The sequence below is a fragment of the Medicago truncatula genome, chromosome 3 (genome assembly GCF_003473485.1).
Source record: "Medicago truncatula cultivar Jemalong A17 chromosome 3, MtrunA17r5.0-ANR, whole genome shotgun sequence".
Lineage (NCBI taxonomy): Eukaryota > Viridiplantae > Streptophyta > Magnoliopsida > Fabales > Fabaceae > Medicago > Medicago truncatula.
The window spans coordinates 37,855,662-37,877,986 of NC_053044.1; the positions used below are offsets into that span (position 1 = coordinate 37,855,662).

The 22,325-nt window shown below is 34.1% G+C and overlaps 3 protein-coding genes across 3 annotated transcripts; 1 reads left to right on the top strand and 2 right to left on the bottom strand.

Moving 5' to 3' along the window:
* The first annotated feature begins 2,048 nt into the window (after positions 1 to 2,048).
* Positions 2,049 to 4,418, top strand: LOC25489529 (protein-L-isoaspartate O-methyltransferase 1). Its single transcript, XM_013605526.3, has 4 exons — positions 2,049 to 2,276; positions 2,452 to 2,722; positions 3,226 to 3,390; positions 3,889 to 4,418. The coding sequence occupies exons 1-4, from the start codon at positions 2,064 to 2,066 to the stop codon at positions 4,137 to 4,139; spliced, it is 900 nt and encodes a 299-aa protein (XP_013460980.1). The 5' UTR covers positions 2,049 to 2,063; the 3' UTR covers positions 4,140 to 4,418.
* Positions 4,419 to 13,621: 9,203 nt separating this feature from the next.
* On the bottom strand, positions 13,622 to 16,095 carry LOC25489530 (28 kDa ribonucleoprotein, chloroplastic). The gene is made up of 4 exons (XM_013605527.3): positions 15,611 to 16,095; positions 15,428 to 15,529; positions 14,123 to 14,413; positions 13,622 to 13,932 (listed from the first exon to the last, which is right to left on the bottom strand). Exons 1-4 carry the CDS (start codon positions 16,025 to 16,027, stop codon positions 13,867 to 13,869), a joined length of 876 nt encoding a protein of 291 aa, XP_013460981.1. The 5' UTR covers positions 16,028 to 16,095; the 3' UTR covers positions 13,622 to 13,866.
* Positions 16,096 to 16,838: 743 nt separating this feature from the next.
* Positions 16,839 to 21,034, bottom strand: LOC25489531 (probable galactinol--sucrose galactosyltransferase 2). Its single transcript, XM_013605529.3, has 13 exons — positions 20,637 to 21,034; positions 20,132 to 20,403; positions 19,928 to 20,018; positions 19,693 to 19,833; positions 19,475 to 19,582; positions 19,273 to 19,392; positions 18,764 to 19,174; positions 18,523 to 18,664; positions 18,365 to 18,432; positions 18,115 to 18,249; positions 17,805 to 18,019; positions 17,416 to 17,504; positions 16,839 to 17,315 (listed from the first exon to the last, which is right to left on the bottom strand). Exons 1-13 carry the CDS (start codon positions 20,813 to 20,815, stop codon positions 17,031 to 17,033), a joined length of 2,256 nt encoding a protein of 751 aa, XP_013460983.1. The 5' UTR covers positions 20,816 to 21,034; the 3' UTR covers positions 16,839 to 17,030.
* Between the last annotated feature and the right edge of the window lie 1,291 nt (positions 21,035 to 22,325).

A 22,325-nucleotide genomic window follows, 5' to 3' on the forward strand; every position in this document is an offset into this window, starting at 1 on the left:
CTTATTTTGTCAAACATTTGTTAATTTACCTCATTCATCCATTACCGTTGTTTGGTTGTATGATGTGAATGTTATCTGTCTACATGACATTGTCGGGTACGCATAAAGGAATTGTCACGTCGCCACGGGTGGCAATTTGATCCACCAAATCTATAACCATCCAATCCATTCACTACAAAATTTGGTTCAAGTGCTCATAACTAATAGGTACCAATAATTTCTTCCTCGGATGAGAGTCCTTGTTAGGTAAATAACAAGTAAAATTCCTCTCTATTTGTTTATAATAAATGGATATTGTCATTTGATGAGAGATTGATACATAAAAGTATGTAGTAGGTCTGTATTTGAGGTTGGTCGAGTAGGGCGACAGTCCTAAGCCTAATAAAATAACTACGAAATTTGGGTCCCAACTAAAAAATTAGGGGTTCATTAGGCCCAAAAAAAAATTAACTGTATCTGCTGAAAGAAGTTTTTCGATGTTAAAACTATTGAAAAACTACTAAGATCGTCAATATCAGAAGAAAAGTTGAATGATCTAGCCATTTTTTATATTGAAAAGGATATGATAGAATATATCGACGTAGACACAATTATTAGTGACTTTGTATCTATAAATGATCGTATGAATTATTTTGTAGGATCGTTTGAATACTAAATAAAAAATTCAATATTTTTGGTACGAAGCTTGCTGTATTTGTTAGATAATTTCTTAAAGCAGTAAAAACTTTCTTCTTCAAGCAAACTATTTTCATACTTTAGAAATTTAATTTTTTATATACTCATTATTTAAGACCCAAAATCCAAATTATAGGTTCATCCTAGATATAGGTGGAAATGGACTAGGCCGGATCCGGCTTTGTAAGACCTAACCCTGCCCTACTTCAAAAATTATAGGTCTGAGTCTGACCTATTATCCGTCATAGGCTTATTTTCAAGGCCTGACCTTTTTAAATGTCTGATAAAGCTTGAAAGCCTATTTAAAAGCATATTTTACACTATAGCCTAGCAAGTAGCAACATCTATAAGCCTACCACTAAATAGACCAAAACTTATGAAGACCTAAAACATACAAATATAACTTCTACTAAATAACAAATACTTACTAATGGCTAATCACACCAATATACTTGCTACTAAATAGTGAAATCATATGAAAGCTTGAGTTTAGAAAGAAAAAAAAAAACATCAACATTATCAATAACGAAGGTATATTATATATAAAAAGTTTAATAGGCCGGCTCGACATGCTTAATAGGCTTTTTCGTAAGCCTTAGCCTAGCCTATTTAAGTAAATAGGCTTTATAAAAAGCTAGAGTCTGACCTTTTTATTAGAATTATGTTCTTCTCCCAACACGTGTTGCTCATTCCCAACCAAAGTTACGAAAATGTCCCATGTGAGTTAACTCACGTTATTGTTCATTATGGATGACTTAACTCACGCAACGTGAGTTAACTCACTCTAGTGTTAATCTCTGCGTGAGTTAATTCACGCATGAATATTTTCAGAAGTTTGGTTGGGAGCGAACAATTTTTGTTGGAAGAAGAGCGTGATTCTATTTATTAAACGAGTTGGGCCGAGTTAAACTTTAAATACGCTAGGCCGTAGGGACTTGTCTGACGGCTTGACCTGTTCCCACCTTTAATCCTAGACCACTAAAATTTTAGAAACGGGCTTAAATCATATCAATAAGTGACCCACTATTATTAATTATTTATGTTTTTTTCTATAAACTTTCTTGTATCTTTATTTTCTCAAATAGATGAAATGGAGAAAGTTATAAACAGAGAGAATCTAAGTCGAATATAACTTTTGTGGGAATTATTCTTCCATAGTCACAAACACAAATAAATAGTGTTTAGTCACATACACATAAAAATATCATTTCTTGAAATACTAAATCATTTCATTATCAATTTCTTTTTCATTATTAAAAAAAAAAATCATGTAATGTGTGTCTGCCTAAACACTATACATTTGTGACTATAAAAGAATTTCTCCAATTGTGGAAGATGTTCTAAAAAAAAAAGAAGGGAAATGGTTGACACGTGTATACGGTATATTGATGATGATTGGAAAGAAGATTGTGGAAAGTGTGAGAAAGAGAAAGGTAGCAATGAACCCTGTAGTGTTGGCATATGATTCCTTCCGCGTGTCTTGTTATGCAACCACAACACGCACTTCTTGTCAGCACCACCACCGTCCTGTTTCTCTATCTGTATTCCAATTCCAAAACCCTAATTTCCTCACGGGGAACACTATCTTCCTTAAGATGCAGGTAATTAACTAATTTTACCTTTTTCCTCCTATTTCTCATTCGTTCCATTCCATTGCACATTTCTAATTTCTCTCTTCTTCTAAGGGTATATAACATTAATTAGATATTGAAACATTATGGAAGGAATAAATATAAAAAAATGTATGCATTCATGGTTTTGCTACAATAAATACAGAGATTCTGCTCAGTGAGTGGCATAAGTAAGAACAAAGCAATGGTGGAGAGTTTGCAGCATTTTGGAGTAATCACATCAAGTAAGGTGTCTCAAGTAATGGAGACTGTTGATAGAGCTTTGTTTGTCCCCACTGGATCATCACCCTATGATGACAGCCCCATGGCCATAGGCTACAATGCCACCATATCTGCACCTCACATGCATGCTACCTGCCTTCACTTGCTCGAAGACAATTTGCAACCTGGGATGCACGCCCTCGACATTGGCTCTGGTATATAATGCTGCTTAGTCAATGGACCTATTTATTATTATTTATTGCTTTTCTAGATTATAATATATTCAAATAGCTTAGTCAATGGAGTAATCATCAAGGTACTGACTTAATGTCGTATGTTGATGAGAAGGATGAGTGGAAAAGACGGGATATTATTGCCCGAAAACTAGATTGCATACAATGTGGATTAAGACTTAAGAGCTCTAGACTTCAACCTTCATCTTTGGATGAGTTATATAGTCAGAGCATGATACTGTGAAGATGTGATGATAACATACCATGAATGTGTTTGTTGAAAGGCAATTAGAATCAAGGTTCTCCTATTAATTTGCGTAATCCCAATTCAGGGTGGATATTTGTTGCTTTGAAGATGTGATATGGAACGGCCAATGTGCTATATCAGAGCAGTTTTATCTTTGTTTTTGCTTTTCAGCTTTTTCTTATCATTGTTCTTTGCCTGCGGTGTTTATAATTTCCACCATTTTTTACCGTTTTTGCAGGAACGGGGTATCTGACTGCGTGCTTTGCATTGATGGTTGGACCCCAAGGATGTGCTGTTGGCGTGGAGCATATTCCCGAATTGGTTTCCCTTGCAAAAGAAAACATTCAGAAAAGTGCCGCAGCTACACAATTTAAAGATGGTTCCCTTTCTGTTCATGTTGGTGGTATGATTTCGAAAATTTCATGAATCTGAAAGAATGAAGCTTTTCATCTTAGCATTGCAATCAAATCTAGTTGACTATGAAAGTTGAATCTAGTCCTTGTTCCAGGTATAAGGGATGAAGACATAATGCAAATGATTAAATAATTCGAATTCTAATTCTGCGAGTCCTCAGAATAAACAAAGGAAATCTAACTTATTTGTCAAAATCTATGATTTATTTTCTTGAGGCGGTTGAGTCCCACTAAAACGGAAAATAGGGAAAATAGAGATGATCCGAAAGTATTGTTCTTGTTATGATTATCTGGGATCTTTTAGTGTGGCACTATAATCATGACAATTAAATCTAGTGGATTCACTAATCTATGGTTGCATTATTAAACAAGATTATATTAATCTTTGTTGAGGAGTTAAATCGTACCCATTTAAAGTTTTGAATTAGTGTTTGTACCAAAAAAAAATGATGAAATTTCAAATATTTGATTAATTGTTATACTTACAGATGGAAGGGAAGGTTGGCCAGAATTTGCTCCATATGATGCCATTCACGTTGGAGCGGCAGCACCAGAAATTCCCCAACCGCTCATCGACCAGTTGAAGCCTGGTGGGAGAATGGTGATTCCTGTAGGCAACATATTTCAAGATTTGAAAGTGGTGGATAGGAATTCTGATGGTTCTATCAGCGTGCGGACTGAGACCTCCGTTCGTTATGTGCCTCTCACTAGTCGAGAAGCTCAACTCCGCGGCTACTAAGAGGAATCTGAAATCCTGAATTTTGGAAGGTTAATGCCTCAGGTGTCAGTTTGGAACTTGAATGCACACACTTGGAATTTGTATAGCTAATGTTTCATGAATTTTGGAAGGGTTAAGTTATACAGATGTCTATAAATGGTTGGAACTTGGATGTAAGCACATGCTGTTAGGATTTGTATAGTAAAATGTTTGTGTTCTTCTAACAAGTTAGATTCATGTAAATCACTTGCAGCAATAATCATTTTGATATAATATATGGAATATATGAAACTTGTCTTCTGTTTTTATGTTTTTTATGTTGTTTTATGCTCTACACAATTTTAGATTTTATTACTTCTGCGAACTTTTTTTTAAATTTTTTTTATTGAAATTTGTGTGAACAACTTAGTTTTTGGTGATAATTGAGTTAGTATTGAATACTATTTTCTACCTCTATGGTATGTTAATCCATATCCAATTGGTAAGGGTTCATCTCAGATTTTACAAGGACCAAAATTCAAATATCGTTGTCGATATAATGTCCATGTTGATGTCAAGACTCAACTTATCTAAATTATATTGTATTAATAGAATTATTTTTTGCAACTTCAATGAACAAACCTATTCTCTGTAAAAATTCAATTTATTAGTGTTGTTTTGAGATGATCCTTATTCTAGATTCTTTTAAACCAAAAGAAAGATCTATAAGTTAGTTTGGTCGTAAATAATTAGGATCTATATTACATACATATTCAGTAAATTGCTAATAAAATTCTAAACTATATGAAGTAAAATCACATCGATGATTAGCATCTAGATTTGGCCTAATTACTTGTATGTAATGCAGTCCGTGGTTAGAATGTCACATGTGAGACATCTGTAGTCAATATGTTTGTGTTTGTGTTTGTCATAGCTCTTATGAAGAAAAGTAATGCAAAGAGTAATCAATACACCATTGTCTTCCGATGAAGAAGAAGAAAGAATTATGATGATGGGTGCTGCATGTACGGTGATGTCAGAAGAAGAACTCATTCACAAATCTCGCTTGTCTTGCTCTGGTATTTGTTTTTCTCTCCCTCTTGCTACTTCACTTTTTTTGTTTCCATCTTCCCTTTGAGCTTGAAATATGGCTTTTCTTATCCCTATGCTTTTTCAGTTTCTGCTTTTCCCCTAGGCCAGGGAAACAAAACAAAACAAAACCTTTTGGCTTACATTTTGCAATAATTTGTATAAACTATTGAGTAAATTGGTTTAGTTCATTAGACAATGTTTAGCCCAAGAAAGCCAAAATTCAGGGTCTTTGAAGTTATTATTATTTGTCTGCTCTGCTACTCAAATTTGCATAAACTTAAGTGTAAATTCGACCAATGAATGTGTTCCAAGTGTTCTTCATCTGTACAAGTAACCGTTGCCTTTGAAGTCAGTACTATTTCACAAAGGCGTTCTTGGCTTCAAGACTAATCACAATTTCTTAGCTTTTTTTAATCACATTGTTCATTTTATGGAAAATTAGAATTTTAATAGAATAATTAATAATTGTTTTCCATTTGTGCTTATCACAATCTACACACACCCTCACTCAAGAGTTTTTTTTATATAACCCAATAAATGAAAAAAAACTCTCATGCCTCGTCGTTTGACAAAAGGTTGCGTGAGTGATTGTTGAGTGAGTGACAATGACAAACTGCACAGAGGAAAATAACATGAGAGCTTCATCATCAACAGCACCAACTGAGGTGCCACAAAGTTCTGATTTTGACAATTTGGCTTCAATGAAGCCTGAACTCTCTGATATCGATGAACACATGAGGTCATTGAGAAGGATCCAAATTCGTAGCCCAAGAAAATATGTTATTGGCAATAAGTTTGATGCTGACAGTTCTTCTGGGGATGAAAAAGGTTGTTTTTTATTTAAATTGATTCTGATATCTTTATGTGTATGAAAAAATGTTCTTTTGTTTAATAGTGGCATTACAAAAATTAAAAATAAATGTTGATACATTAGAATTGAAGCCAGATTAATAAGTTATGTTTGATCTATATATTTTATTGTGCTTGGATGTGTTTTGCTGACTAGATTTGATCATATGTCAAGTCTTTAATTTAGCTCTGGATTTTCTGAGTATTGATTGAATGATCCATGAAGGTGTGTTGTATATTTGGATGGTAGACAAAGGTAAAAAAGGGTGGTGAAAAATTAAAGCCTCTAAACCAAGCCTTTTCAATTTTTTTGCAAAAACAAAATTTTCCCCCTAATGTAGAGAATTTAGATGATTTCAATTTTGTGCATCTGTATCAGTGCAAGACATACAATTAATTAAGTTATTTATTTATTCAACTTCTCTTTTATTTTGAGATGTACTTTGTATGTCATGCAAAATGAAGTTCTTGTGGTAGAAATAACTTGCTGATGTTGATCCATTTTGAACCGAACAAAAGGTACTTCAGTCTTTAATCCAATTGATCTGGATGGTGATTCTCCACCAATTGTAAAGTGTCCTGGATGTGATTATGACATCAAAGTGTCTCCATTATGCAACTATCCGGAAGATCCAACATAGAACTCACGTACTATGGTATGACCTCCTGTATTTTATAATTTATGTTCAGAAAAACTTACTGGTAAAGTATATCCGTTTCTTTAAGATTTGGTTTGATAGATTTGATAACTGGACTAATGACTTTGTTTTATAAATGAATGTCTTTGCTTTTGTCTTGAAATTGAACAAAATTTTGATATAGCTGCCTGGTATAGTGCACTGTCCTGATCTTAATAAAAAGACGAGCATGAGGCAACCATTATAGTCAAAAACTAAAGAAAAAAAAATGAAATAAGACATTTGTAAACATTTGATCCTGGTATAACATTTGTTGCTGGTATAGTCTTAGTTATAATAATTGAAATTTGATATCTGAATGGCTGTTTCACTCTTCCTATCAGATTTGTCCAATGTGTGATGAAAATTTAGAGAGTTCAATGTTCCCAATCTTGCCAAAGGTATTAGTTACTTGTCTTGTCACTTATGCACTTTAATTATAACATAGCTTAGTTTCACCGTAGCAGTATTTGATTCTTCTTATTTTCAGCCCATTTCGAACCCGTGGAGAATGGATGTCTCCATTGATGAATGGGAATTGTATGACAATATAAATCCTTCCTGTGGAAAAACCAAACACAATCCAACTTCTGATTCACATTTGTCACTATCTCGGGACAATGTATATGTTCCAAGCTCCAACGAGTTTTTCTCAGATGAAGATACCATCAGTGATGCCTCAGACGTTACTGATGCAAATGATATTCTCATTCGAAAAAGGTATGATCCTGCTTTTGGATAATTTATAAATATCAATTGTACTCATGAGTGAAAATGTCTATCTGAAATTAAGATCATTGTAAATTATTCATTGTTCTCTACATTTAATAAAAATATTGCTTCTTGTGGTATGGAAAATTATGCACCTGATGGTGTTACCATGGATTTCCAAATTATTGTACTTTACAGTACATTTCTCAGTTATCTGCGGATCTACAGGATATCACTGAGAGTTTATTCTGTGGCAGATTATCATGATGAGAGATTAAATATAAGAAACAAGACAGTTATTATATTGCCGCTTTTTGGATTTTTATATCTCTAATATTTTTTTCCGTTTTAAGGTTACTTTAAAAATACGGGAGGTGTGTGTATATGATATCATATTCTCGGCAATTTAAAAGGATCACGTAACAAGAGATTTACTCAATAATCCATCGTTATTGTCTTTCTGAATATGAAAACTCTCATTCCAAACCATGAATAAATTTTTATTGCTAAAATTACTTGACTGTTAATGTGGTGTGACAGTGGTTATTATATTCCTGTGATATGGTTTACAATTACATATAGTTTTTCTCTTTGACTATGCTTATTCAATTACTTGCAAAATGTGGAGCAATATCTAACCTGCAGTATATTTCATACATTTATGTATTAAATATCTAGTGCATTGATTTTTGACTTTGCTTTAGTGTTGTTTTCAAATTAGTTGTTGAAATAAGGTTTTATGAAAAGTATCTTCCTAAACACGCCCGCCCAATGCTGAAATTGTGGTGATGGTTTTATGTTTGCAGGGCTGAAGATCCTCTTTGGCAAAATAAATAGAGTTTTGCAAGTTCCATAGAGATAGACACTAAAAATAGATGGTGGGTCCTACCACTAAGTGGGTCCCACCATCATTAATTATATTTTACTTTTTTCAAGATTTTTTGTCTCTTTATCTCTCCAAATTGAAGAAATGGAGAAACACATAAATGGAGATAAAGACACATAAAATTTGTTAGGATCCTCTCCATCAATGTGTTTCTTCATTTTTTCAATTTGGAGAGATAAAGACACATAAAATCTTGAAAAAAGTAAAATATAATTAATGATGGTGGGACCTAATTAGTGGTAGGACCCACCATCTATTTTTTGTGTCTATCTCTCTCCAACTTGCAAAACACAATTTATTTTGCCAAATGGAGAGAATCTTCACCCAGTCCGAATATGCTCCATTTACCATCGGTTCCATTTATCCAATTTAGAATCTTGGATGAATGACATGTGGCAAAAAATGATTCAATGGTTTAGATTAAAAATAAATAAAACATCAATTTTTTTAATTAAAAAAAAAAAGTAGAGATCAAAAACGCCCTTCTCTTCTCTTCTCTTCTCTGGTGGTATCACAGTTGCCATGCCTCCCTCCAATGAAGTTTTCTCTGATCCGATACTATGACCACAAATCCCACACACTTCACCTTCTTCAACCTTGTGATAGTGCCCACATACTCCACAAGGTTTTCCCTCTCTCTTTTCCTCATTATCAATCCGACCCAGATGAAGAAACAACGAGTTTGAATCAAATCAATGTTAAAAATCAAACCTTTTCACGATTTAAGAATGACCCAGATGAAAAAAAATTGATTTTTAGAAGATTAAAGAAAAGGGTTTTGAAGAGGATCAAGAAAGAGGTGAATTTTTTTTTTTGGCTTTCACACCGGTTTCCGACCCACCAAAGAAGGGCGACTAATCCGACTTATGCGTTGAGGCATGCGCACTGACCAAGTGTTGTTTCCCCTGATACGTCCTTGGAGGAGCTCCTTGTCACTGAAGCCCAAACAACTTGGTTGAAAGAGGTGAAATTTATTGGAGTAGGGTTTTGAAGAGGATCAAGAAAGAGGTGAAATTTAATGGAGGCTGTTTTGTTGTTTTTATGTTGTGTTGTCAATCGTCAATGAAATTATAATGATTTTAATTAATTGATAATGAGGTAGAGAGAAGAGAAAGAGGAAGCGTGTTTGATCTCTTATTTTATTTATTTTTATTAAAAAATTGATGTTTTGTTTATTTTTAATCTGAACCATTGAATATTTTTTTCCACGTGTCATTCATCTAAGACTTTAGATGGGGTAAATGGAGCATACCCGGATTCCTATTTTGTGGTCATGTGTTACTAAACGATTTAGTGACATTTATATATAAGTTTATGTTTTATATTTCTTTAATATCAGTATGATTTGCATACTTTCATGGCAATGTTTTGAAATTTAAATTGGAAATCAAATCGACAAGACTTCTTGGTTATGATTCGATAACTACATCAGATATCCTTACAAGGATCGAAGACAGGCCTTGTGGTCTTACCGGGAAAACAAGGATACCAAATTTGGTTTTGGTTATTTTAAATGTTGCAACAGGGTGGTATTATGTGAGCTTGTGCATTTGTACAAGTTTTTCTACTGTTTTTTTATTTTGAGAAGTACTTTGTATGGCATGCAAAATGGAGTTCTAGTGTTAGAAAAAACTTGAAAACTTGCTGATGCTGATCCATTTTGAACCTAACAATAGATATTTTAGTCGTTAATCCAGTTGATCTGAATGGTGATTTTTCATCGGTTATAAAGCGTCCTGGATGCGATTTTGACATAGAAGTGTCTGACATACAACTCGTATACGTCATGACCTCCTCCATTTTATAATTTATGTTCAGCAAAGCTTACGGATAAAGTATTTTCCATTTTTGTTAGATTTGATTTGGTAGATTTGATAACTGGACTAATGACTTTGTTTCTTTTTTATAAATGGATGTCTTTGCTTAGCTTCTAATGAAATTGAACAAAAGTTTTATCTATCTACTCGATATAGTGCACTGTCCTGAATAAAACAAGCATTTTAGTCAAAAACTAAGAAAATAAAATAATACATTTTTCAACATTTAACACACGTATTTAGTTATAATTGAAATTTGGTATCTGAATGACTGCTTTACTGTCCTGTTTGTGAACAATTCATCCTTGCCAAGCCTGCGAAAAGTGTTTGTGATTTATGTTCTTTGATTGTAAAATAGCTCAGTTTCTGCGTCGGAATATTTGATTCTTATCTAACTCGATTCTATGTATTGATATAACGATATATCATAGCCAACTTCGTCCACTTGGAAGTTGGAACCTACGACATTGCGAGTGTTGATTGGATATTGCATGACAAGAAACATGCCTTTTGGGGAAACAATAAGCATGAACCATCTTTTAATTCACTACTGTCGCCATCTGGAGACAATGTATATGTTCCAAGTTCTAGTGATCTTTTTTTAAGATGAAGATACCATTAGCCGTGCCTCCGACCTCACCCTTGCTAAGGACATTTCCCTTGGAAAAAGGTATGACCATGTTCTTGGATATCTTATAAATATCAACTATACTCATGAGTGAAAATTTCTATCTTAATTTAATATCATTGTAACTGATTCATTGTTTTCCATATTTAATAAACCGACTCTGGCCCTTCGATCAAACTATCTTCTCTCCACATGCTCATTTTTAAAACCAATTATATTTAACCATAACAAGAGAGCTTATTACATATTCATGATTATTTTACCCTATCATTATAATCAAACCATAAAGTTGATATAGGTTTAACTAATACATGATTACTTAAGATCAACATAAAAGGAAGACTCAAGGACAGTAACAACACAAATTATAGGTTTAAGCTAGAGGTGCGATGTTGTTGTAAACAAGATGTCTTGCTTTGTGAATTGGAATGAGTCCCACTGTAATGTTTAGTTAGTGGAGAAATTTTGTTCTGCCAAAGGGATTGAGCTGCGAAGTAGGCTTAGAGCAATAAAGCAAGATTTTGCATATTCGTGTTTTTTTTCTTCTTCTTGGAATCATTTCGCTATATTAAGCATTATCCTTTTGAATATAAAAACCTTCATTCCAAACCTTGAATGAATTTTTATTGCTTGAAAGAATTAATATTCATGTGATATGGTTTATAATTACATTCTGTCGAGAAGTAAATCTACATTTTTTTTTTTTATGAATCAAAAGTGAAGGAAGGCATCAAATAACTTGACATCTCAACTAGGTTGGGACCCCAAAGCTACCCCCATCCTCCACCATCATCATGCTCAAAAAATTTATTAAAAAAGGGAAAAACTATACAAGAGGGGGGACTAGACCAAAATCCTAAAAAAAACAGGAAACAAAAAGCCAAAAACAAAGCAAGAGACCTAAGGATAACGGAAAATCCGTACATGTCTCTAACAAAATCATCTCTAATAAACAATGGGGAAGCCTCCCACCAAAAACAACATCCCTGTGACCATGATGCGCAAGCTTATCCGCACAACAATTCCCTTCGGAGAAAATATGAGATGAAAGTGGAAATGTCGCCTTGATTACCATTATGGCACCTATTGCGAAGAGCAAACAGAACTAACGTAGGATTCCAATACTATCTATGAATATTAGAGTAAGGGACCATTGGTTCAGCCACAAACATCAACAACGGCCTATGATTAAAGAAAAAATCTTTCAAGGGAATACGGGAATCCGAATTACCAATACCTTGGATGTTCCAGTAAAGAATCTTCTTTGAGGATTATTTGGAAGATCACCCTTAGACCGGGGAGTTTCTTTTTCTGTTTCTTTGACAAATAAGTAATGAAAGGCGTGTTATCATCATCATTTTGCTAAACCAAAATGTGACGCACCAAATTCAAAGGGCAAAAGTCATTACTCTTTCCCACAACCACTTGTGTTTCCGGGACGGAGGCCGATGAATGAGTGCTACCAATGGAATTGTTTGTCAATGGTGTGGCCATAATTTGTTCCAAGATAGGTCTATTTTGATCATTAACCAACTCAGCGGAATCCCTTGGTGTTCTAACAATCTCATCCGTGACATTTTGTAAGGCAGAATGGAACGAATTTCCTTGTGCCAAGTGCTGCTGTCTGTGCGTGATTTCATGCTTAACAATAGGAGTTTTCTCCATATTCTGGACCTCCAAAACCTGGACAGCTGGGGGATGTTGTGCCGGGATTGCTTCATCTGTTTCCTGCTGTGCAAGTTCGGTCCCCTCTCTATAAGCTTGAGGCTGTTGTACATTCTTTTTCTCTTTGATGCTTATTTAATTACTTGCAAAATGTGGAGCAATATCTAACCTGTAGCACATTCCATACATTTATGTATTAAACATCTGGTGCATTGAATTTTGGGTATGCTGTAGTATTTTTTCAAATTAGTTATTGAAATAAGGTTATGAAAAATATCTTCCTTCACACACCCAATGCTGAGGATCATGACATAGTATATCTTATAGCTGAAGTCACGGAGCAGTTGCAATAACTTTTCCTGGCGAATCCAATGGAGGTCAAGAAATAGATCGAGTCTCATTGAGCTAGACTTTTTGTTAGAGGGGTCACAGCGGCAGAAAATCGTATCGATATCTTGTGTAGAATTGTTAAAACTTGTTTGTTTCAGCAATCACAATAATGAACCAGGTGAAAATTTGCCAATTATAAATAGCTCCATTGATTTCAATGTTATATTAATCTGTTTTCCCATTTGTTGTTGTGATTTTTCATCTAATATTTTGAATAACCAAGAAAATTAACGCTGTTTGGTAAGGTAACCGGATAGTTAACAAAAAGTTAGTAATGTAACCTTGAAATTCTTTAGATAAATGAAATAGTGAATTTGGTCCCATATCAAAAACACTGAATTTACAATTTAGTTTAGTCCTCTAGGAAAAAACAATCTTCTAGTTCTTACAAAAAAATCAAGACAAATTAGTCATTTTCTCAGTATTCTTGCACAACTAGGTTTTTTGACATTGTTGAACTCTGACAAGGCTGATGACGCTCCACTTGTCATGTGGTTGATGTATTTAGTCCAAATTTTGCTCCAATTACATAAATTTTATTTGATCTTTTTTTACTTATATTTTAGAACGGGGAGTAGGATCTATGTAATTTTTTTTACGTTATGTAAATTCAGTATTACATGTCCTCAAAAAAGGAAAAAACAGTATCGGTAGTTTCTTAGGATTGATTCTCCTTACGGGCTTAGAAACATGACAACCATGTTAAGTCTTGCCGGAAAGAATTTTGTCATTGAGTGCATTATTTCGATATAACCTTTGAAAAACAATTATTAAATTACTATTTTCTATTGTCAAACAAAGCACAAGAGTCGTCAAATAAAACACATTTATATGACATAAAATAAGTCATTTATCCAAATTAAGTACTGTAGAACATGAAAGAAAATTTAATGGTCCGAGTTTTATAGACTTCTAAAACTAAACAACAGTAAAATGGATAAACCTAGCATGAAACCGGCTACTCCAGAAGAAAATTATATAATAATTGAGATCCTCAGCTATTAAAACATAAATAACTCTAGCAGTTGATATAGGCGAGTACTTGACGAGCTACTCAAAAGGAGCCGCGTCTGGGCCTGTCTTCGGCAACGCTGACTCTTATTGTCCTACCCTCCAAACTCTGCAATAAAAGCACATATCAGAAAATGATCTAAAAACATACTGTGCAAGTAATCCATAATTCAATTTTAGTGTATTATTTCACCCATTCAACATGAGCCCATAATAATCATATTCCCTTCAATTTCAAGAACATGTCATTATCAATGCATCTAACCACTGATAATTTAGCAATGTACTGAAGTTTATACCTGACCATCAAGAGCAGCAATGGCATCATTCATTTCAGTTTCATCAGACATTGTGACAAAGCCAAAGCCACGTGATCGACCAGTCTCTCTATCATAGACTACTCGAGCACTCACAATCTTGCCATGTTCACTGAAAACTTGCTCGAGCCTACTGTTATCAACTTCCCATGCCAAGTTAGCAACATAAATTCTTAGGACAGGTTCAAAAGTACGAGGTGCACGCTCAGTACGCTCAGGCCGAGATCCTTTAGGAGAAGCCTTGTTAACAACCAATGATCTTCCATTGTAATCCTGTCATAACAAAAATGTATAAGAACCAAAAACACACTATAAAAGCAATTTGAAATAGAACACGCCAATGACGATAATAAAACATGTACTTTGCGGTTTGAGCGTAATAAACATTGACTATTATAAAAGAAAGATGCACAAAACTTAGAAACTTCAATGCACATGCAAAAAAGTTTCCATATAAATAAGAAATCTAACAAGAATAAAATGGCTTTGTTTTAAGTATGTGGTTAAAAATTAAATATTACAATTTAGTCGTATGGACTGGGGTCTCAATGGTATGATGCAACAACATACTTTGTATGAAGCACTGGAATGTCATTATCAAGCCTAAACCACCTCATATAATTTTCCAACTCGGAGATTGCAACTATATAGTATGCGTTCTAAGGGGATTTACTTAACGAGATAAAATGAAAGACACATGAGAAGTATTACAGGTCCAAGAAAGCAAGAAAAATGAATTGTTAATAAGTTCATTTCGTCTATTTGTTCAAGATGGAAAATTCCATATTTCATTCAAGATTTAAAGAACTCAAGATAGGATTAGGAACCAGCACCAAAATTCAAAATGGTTGTCACATTGGTGCTTAGACAACACTATGCAGTACCTACTGTTCATAGTAATGGTGTGTCTAGTGTCCAACATGTGTCGGTGTTCAACAATGCCACATGTTATTCCATTCAATTTTGTCAAATTATTAGTAGTTTCAACATGTCAGTGTTAGTGTCATGTCTCCGTGTTTGTGCTTCATAGCTCAAACGATTAGTCATGCTGAAACTTTGAAAAGTTGAATACTTGTCAAACTAGTATTGACTAGCTTGCATTGCATCTTTTCTTTTCTTTTCCTTTCTTTTCAGTTTCAATTAATAAACTTTGTAGTTTACATTGATATGTAATGCATACCACAATAATTGGACAAACACTCTAATCTAAAAAAACAAAGTGTTATAGAAACATTGACATTTCTACTATAATGTAGAATTTGTGTTATAAACTTCACTTGGACTTACATAGCCGTTAAACTTCTCGACAGCAGACTCGGCTTCTTCAACGGTACTCATAGTTACAAAGCCAAAACCACGACTCAGGTCAGTTTGTCTGTTATAAATAACCTAAAACAAAAAATAACAAGAGCCTTAATTCAATTTGATTTCACCACAAATTCAATTAACAAATTGAAAAGCATGTGTTACCTCAGCAATCTCAACGGTTCCGGCTTGTCCAAAAAGCATGGCCAATTTCTCACTATCAACATCAAAAGGAAAATTTCCAACAAACAATTTTGCGTCCTCCGGTGGTTCAACAAAATAACCTTCAGCAGAATCATCAGCGCCGGTTTCAGTTTCAGCAGCGTCAGCAGTGGGCTCCCAATCGAGACTCAATCCAGCTTCTTCGTCTAGAGAAGTGGTGAGTGTGTCGCCTTCTTGAGCAACGAATAAGGGAGAGGGAGAGATTGAGATTGAGCGGTTGGTTTTGAGGGAGAGATGGAGATTGAGGGATTTGGAGGGAAGGGAAAAGAAGGTAGGTTTGGATTTGGATTGGGATGAGAGGAGGCAGGATTCGGCCATGGTTAGGGATTTGAAGAGTGGAGTGGTGGAAGTGATAGACATGGTGGTGGTGGTGATGACGATGATAGAAGTGTGAAGGAAGAAGGGTTTAGAAGGAGAAAAATGAGGATAAGGGGGTTATATACTATTTCGATGGGTTTTGTGACGAAAATTTCCCAAACAAAATTAATACTCCCTCCGGTTCTATTTATAAGAAAAAAATTTGTCAACAAAAATTGATGTATCTAGTTAATAGCTGTTTTACCCTTCTATAAGAATAAAATTTCCAATAAAATTTATGTGTTCATTATAAAAGAAAAAATTCTTGAATTAAAATTATATAGTTGTATTATCATTGAGTAATGTACTCCAATATGCCACGAAATATTTTCATTTGTCTTTGATGCTGTAGTGTACTGGTTAGCATTATGGGACATGAATGTTGGTGTGTGCGTGGGTTCAACCAACGACACTCATAGTTCTATCCCCTCGTATACTTGTGCATTGATATAGTAAAAAAACAAACTATATGCCACAAATAATAGCTTTCACTTCACTTTTATCTTTGATAGACAACATGTGATCAATGGCCAATAAATAGGATTTGAAAATTTTGGATTCTAAAAAAGTATTCAATAAAGTGAGAAAATCAAAATTTTATATCGTGGTCATTCATAATTTGTTATGCATATGCATATAATATCAATAATTTATGTATTAACTATTGTTATCATTCACTTTGAAGGAGCCGCCAAATCCTACGATAAATAAATATTTCTCCGCTACTTGTTTATAATCTTGGTAATAATTTTCCTTTTTAATACATTTTAAAAAGAATGAATCTTTGAATTTTTTTTTTATTTGGCTCAACCTTTAGAATGACAACGTGTCACATCATTATTGTCAATACAAAAACATGTTGAGTAATTCTGAGCATCAAAATTGAACAAATTCTTTTCCTTTTTGGTACAATGAAAAATTCTTTGTATGCTTACTACAGGAGTTAGGTAATTAGAAAAGAACACTAAACAAGAATCGACTTTGCTTTGGACTTAACACAGCTACCTCAGAATACAAATTCTATGTCCCTTGAGTTGCCTTCACCATCAAGTTTAATGATCACTAATCCATCTTCAGAGTTGTAGGAAAACTCCTCCTCTTTCATATCCACCAAGCAACGTTTCGGCCTAACATTGGAGTACGCTCCAAATCGGCCACATCCTCTACCTTTGATGTTTACTATTGTGCAATTTGCAGCATCCCTTATGCAGGACAACTCTTCTACAGCTCCTCCTGAATTGTACATGTCAAGCAATCCAATTGGTGCAAATTGCACATCATGACCAAATACCTGTTTATACAAATATTTACATTTTATAGCATTATTAGACTTGGTAAATAATCAAAGATGTTTTTTCATAAAATGTACTGTATAACAATGTGACACTAACCCTGATTGGAGATACTGTATATACTTCACATTGAAGAGTCTCCAAGGACACTTCTAGTTTTCCTTTACTCGGTAGCTTGGAAAGCAAGCCTGCAAAATAGTACAGTTTGTAAGCATGTTGGATGTGTGAGGTTCAAAATGGCTTAGACATTACTTAAGCCCTTATACATTTCAGTGCTTATGTATTAAAATAAGTCAAACTGTTCCGTATAAGTTATAAGTTCTTTTCATAAGCTATCCTGAAAAGCTTAAGAAAATAAGATGAAAACAACTTATAGACATATCATAATCTGTTTCCATAAGCTATCTCAAACAGACTTAAAAGTGTTTATATAAGTAGATAAATTTAAATAAGTTAATCCAGACATGCCCTAAGTTTAAACTTCAAACCTGCGTTGAAGGCATATAGTATGCAGTCTCCATTCCAATTTTCACCAGCAACCTCTTCAAGAAACTCAACATCGAGTGGTTTAACTTTTCCTGAAATGGTTAAGTGTGTCGGTGGTGTGGCTTCGGATGGTTTCATTGGCCAGCTTCCTGCTCCTTGGCAATTAAAGACGCCTATCACCCCAGTCAGCTTATTCAAGTTCCAAATTTTCAGCAGACTGTAAAGAATCGATAATAATATCGCTATTCAGTGAGAATGAAAATTGATCAGAAAAATGGCCATTTAGAGACAAATAGTTACAATTTAACTTACCTTTTACCATCCATTACTGGATCTTGAAACAAACAATCTCGAGTAGGACGGCCAGCATAAAGAGCTCTCAATACTGATCCATTAGGCAGTACTAGCTTCTTCAAGATATCAAAATCATGATTGCCAGGCTTATCACTGTAATGCATCAAATTTGATGATTATAAGTTTTTCTTCAATTAATACAATTAAAAAATATTTTTTTGCAGGGAAACAAGTGAGATTAAGAATTCTATCAGATTTGGTGCATTACCTAACATATACTGCACAACCACCTATTGCTCTTGCTGCAGCGTGGAACTCAGCCGTCTTGTGCTTGCTCTACGAAAGAAATATTTCACAGTCAATATGAAGCTACTAGACTCATCAACATTTTCAGACATGAAATGTTTAGAAAAGTAATTATATTACTTGGAACATGTCCCAGTCTGGCACAAATATCTCTCCCAGAAGAAGACTGTTAAAAGCTACCGACGCAACATGTAAGGTTTGAAATGTTGGTTCCCTTGGCATGAAATCCTCAGATGCTCTTGCTGCTGCACTCTTCTTTGAACTAACAATTGAGAGTAATGAAAAAAGGATGACTCGTCAGAAAAAGGAATATGAAGAAAATTTAAGATTCTATTAGCTTAACACTAGTGAGGATGTAAACCTGTAAATTGAATCAGAGTTGTGACACATGCAACAAATGAGGTTATTGTGCTCAAAGTTCCTTGCTATTGATGTCTCTAATGCTTCTTGATGCCGTTTTGTTAATGAAACACGTCCACCGTACCCTGAACCTAATGTTTCTATCAAATTTTGGACATCTACTTTGACTCCATCGACGCCACAGCTAGCAAGATAACTGTGATAGTCATTGTAAAAGTCGTAAAATTTTGATGGATCTATCATTCCCACTCCATATTTTTCCAAGCTGTCCATGGCTATATCTCTAAGGTTCCCTGTGGTACTAGCTGACTGAATTGGATATACAAGCTTCGGATTATATTTTTTCATCGCGTTTGAAGACGGGAGTACTCCTCCCCAATAACCAGCTAAAGCATGCCACATGTAAACGTATCTGCAGAACGAAGAATCATGCTCATTGTCAGTTTTTAAGTTAATGAGAATCATGGGATGGAAGTTCAATAGGCTTCCTATTGGGATTAGATATCTTACTTTACACTCAAATTCTGTTTGATAGAGTGAACAAAATCATGGAGGTTGTTGCAAGAATTGTTGGAGCCTGCACTTCTGAACTTTACATTTTCCTTAATGTCTATTAGCCTTGTTGCAAACCTAATAAATAGTAAAAGATGTCGGCAGAGGACTAAGAAATTGAAGGGAAAAAATGTGATCTCAATTGTAATGAGAGACTTACTGGGTTCCTTCAACTATTGGTTCACCTTCTTTGAAAAATTCATTGTGCGTCTCTTGCCATCCATCATCAACGATGATAAACTTTGGTGTAAAACCTCCACTTGAGAGACTGTAAAATTTAATAGAAAACAAAATCAACATCAAAGTTTTGAAATTTGCAGGCTTATCACATAGGTACAGTTACATGAAAATGCACATTATAGTACTAGTACTACGTACCTTTGAATGCCCTCTTTTATTCCTTGTGGATTTACTTGAGTGTAGAATGCATCCCAAGTGCACCATCCAAACAAATCAAGATGTACAGGAATTTCCTTGTTTTCAAGATGACAGAAAGTTCCTTTGTGTTTCTCTAATATCCTATGTCATTAGAAATGAAAATGGATATGAAATATGTGCTTAACTCTAATAAACCTTGTAAAGAGTAAGAAGATTCTAGAACAAGGAAACATACTTGATAGAATCTTTGATTAGCTCAAATGGATTGTCCCCTGAATTTACAAATACTGCCTCAAGTGATTGAGAAGTTTGAACATAGGCATCTCCTAAAGCATTCAAAAATCAAAGTTCATATCACTAAAATGTTAAATATTTTTCTGTCTTTCTTTTAACACATGAAACAAAGCATGCATTGAAAAAGAAAAATGAACTAACTAACCACTTTCAACGCAGAATTGGAGCTCGTTTAACGCGGTTCCTTGCAAAGTTGCGCGAAACGCTCCATCCAACACAGGCAAGAAGAGAATATAGGAAGTGTTCTCTTCTTCTGTCTCTTCAGAATCAGAAGAAAATTCTGTCTCAAGAGCAGACTCTTCTCTTGCTTCCACTAGAAGCAATTGAGTTTCCATTGGAACATCGCTTGCGGATTTCCCAACACGTGGTATCATCCACCATATTTTGACTCTAAATAAAGATAGCAACCTATATCCCCTGCATAATTTTAAATACACAAAAAAAAAATCAAGTTTCTATAAACAATCTCATTGAATTAGATAATCGATACAGCTGTTTTATGTTGCTTGTTCATGAAAAAGAAATAATATACCAAGGATTTAATTTGTAGACATCATTAGTAAATATTCTATATACAATCATATTCATTAGTAGCTAACTTATCCGCTATCGGCTAGTTTATATAAGAAAAGAGAAGGGATGAGACTCACCGGAGAGTGCCGAGGGTGAAGACATGACGGGAACTAGGAATAGGAGAAGTTGCACCTAAAAAAGCAGAACCTGATGAAACAGGTGAAACAACAATGTTTTGAGGGACATGTGTGAGAATCACGTTGCCCCTCACCATAAGGCACTCGTCCTTCACTTTAGGTACAACCGAAATAGTCATGTTTGTAGACAATGAATGAACAAAGTTTAGAGAAGTAACACAAAAATGAAGTTGAGAATGTTAAAGGATAGTTGAATTTGTTAGGTAAGTTGATGTATGATGAATTGTATAATTTGAGCTGGGGTGGAAGAAGGTTTCTTAATTTATAGGGAGGTGACAATATTTTACTCTTCATAGATACTACCAACGTTTTTCTTTTTTATTTGTTAAGAATTTTGTGTTGACTCAAAATTTTGTTGGAGCATGCAAGTGGTGGACCAACAACTGGTGATGGTTGTATCATTTGAGGGAAACAGCAAACAGGTATATTGATTAAAGGGTTTTGAAAAGTGTCTAGAATTAGGATAAGGTTACGTTAATCCTTTTCTTTATAATAAAAATACACAAAAATACATGGATATATATCCAAAAGTATATGCTAGAGAATAGTAGCAGGTATTAGAAAGTGAAAAGGAACAAAATCAGGACTAAAATGCTAGAGTAAAGTTGCATTTACATATGCGGTGCCATGTCAAGAATGACTCAGCTTACACAAAATTTTATCATGTTAGGTAGACTTTTCAGCCAATCACATTACTATAGTATTACGTATTCTCACATGTTTCATAAGTTTAGGATATTTATTTGTTTAGAAAAAAGACTTTATAATAATTTTAAGATTTTTTTTTTAAATATTGTTAGTTTAAAAGTACTACAAAATACAAATAGTTATATAAAGAAAAGGTACAAAGAGAAATCAGTAGTTATTGGTGTATTCTTTTCTTTCTTTCTTGTGTGATATACGAAGTGACAAACATCATATAAAATTTACATGCACAATTTCATTGTTTTATGTTTGAACTCGGATAAATGTGTTCGGTCTAACAATATGAACATATACTAAAATATTGGTTGAGTGGTACGTTTTATCTTCTCGTTTAGTTTGCACTTATTGATTCCTGCATCAAATATTGAATAAAATAACAAGTTTAAATGTCGTTTTGACTCAAGTTTCAAAATTACTTGATTTTGGTCCTCAAATTTCATTTGCTCGATTGAAACGTGGGGGAAAAACTAATCAATTGTGAACTTGAGGCCAAAATTACAATTAAGCCAACATGTTTATTTGGTAGGAATTAGATTACCTTTAAATAATTGTGTGTAATTTATCCAACAAGCAATGAAAATTAGCCACATGGATAAATTTGTAAGTGGTGTAAAAGTTAGTTTGTGGCTAATTTACTTGCATACTAATTTTTATTGGTTGTTGGGTAAATTACAAATGATTCTTCGAAATTGGATCCTCTTCTGTCTTATTTGTGCAGTCATCTCCTTCTCTGATCCAATGGTTGATTGACTCATAGTTGAACAAAAAAACAACACCTAAGAGAGAGAAAAGTGAATTAATGGCTTAGATTATGACAAAACAAACAACATAAGAGAAATGGTTGGAGAGAATCCAAATCCCAATTCTTCATAGATAATCTATAAAAAATAAAAAAAACTACATTATTTTACTAAAGTTATTGAA

What these genes read in the sequence shown, in the direction of transcription:
- LOC25489531 (XM_013605529.3), bottom strand. Translation starts at nt 20,815, where the DNA reads ATGACTATTTCGGTTGTACCTAAAGTGAAGGACGAGTGCCTTATGGTG. An exon ending in TTCACCCTCGGCACTCTCCG is followed by an intron (nt 20,404 to 20,636) that starts GTGAGTCTCATC and finishes AAAATTATGCAG; the next exon opens with GGGATATAGGTTGCTATCTT. An exon ending in CAGACTGGGACATGTTCCAA is followed by an intron (nt 18,433 to 18,522) that starts GTAATATAATTA and finishes TTTCTTTCGTAG; the next exon opens with AGCAAGCACAAGACGGCTGA.
- LOC25489530 (XM_013605527.3), bottom strand. Translation starts at nt 16,027, where the DNA reads ATGTCTATCACTTCCACCACTCCACTCTTCAAATCCCTAACCATGGCC. An exon ending in GAACCGTTGAGATTGCTGAG is followed by an intron (nt 15,530 to 15,610) that starts GTAACACATGCT and finishes TTTTTGTTTTAG; the next exon opens with GTTATTTATAACAGACAAAC. An exon ending in TCGAGAAGTTTAACGGCTAT is followed by an intron (nt 14,414 to 15,427) that starts GTAAGTCCAAGT and finishes TTGTTATGACAG; the next exon opens with GATTACAATGGAAGATCATT.
- LOC25489529 (XM_013605526.3), top strand. Translation starts at nt 2,064, where the DNA reads ATGATGATTGGAAAGAAGATTGTGGAAAGTGTGAGAAAGAGAAAGGTA. An exon ending in CGCCCTCGACATTGGCTCTG is followed by an intron (nt 2,723 to 3,225) that starts GTATATAATGCT and finishes CCGTTTTTGCAG; the next exon opens with GAACGGGGTATCTGACTGCG. An exon ending in CCTTTCTGTTCATGTTGGTG is followed by an intron (nt 3,391 to 3,888) that starts GTATGATTTCGA and finishes TTATACTTACAG; the next exon opens with ATGGAAGGGAAGGTTGGCCA.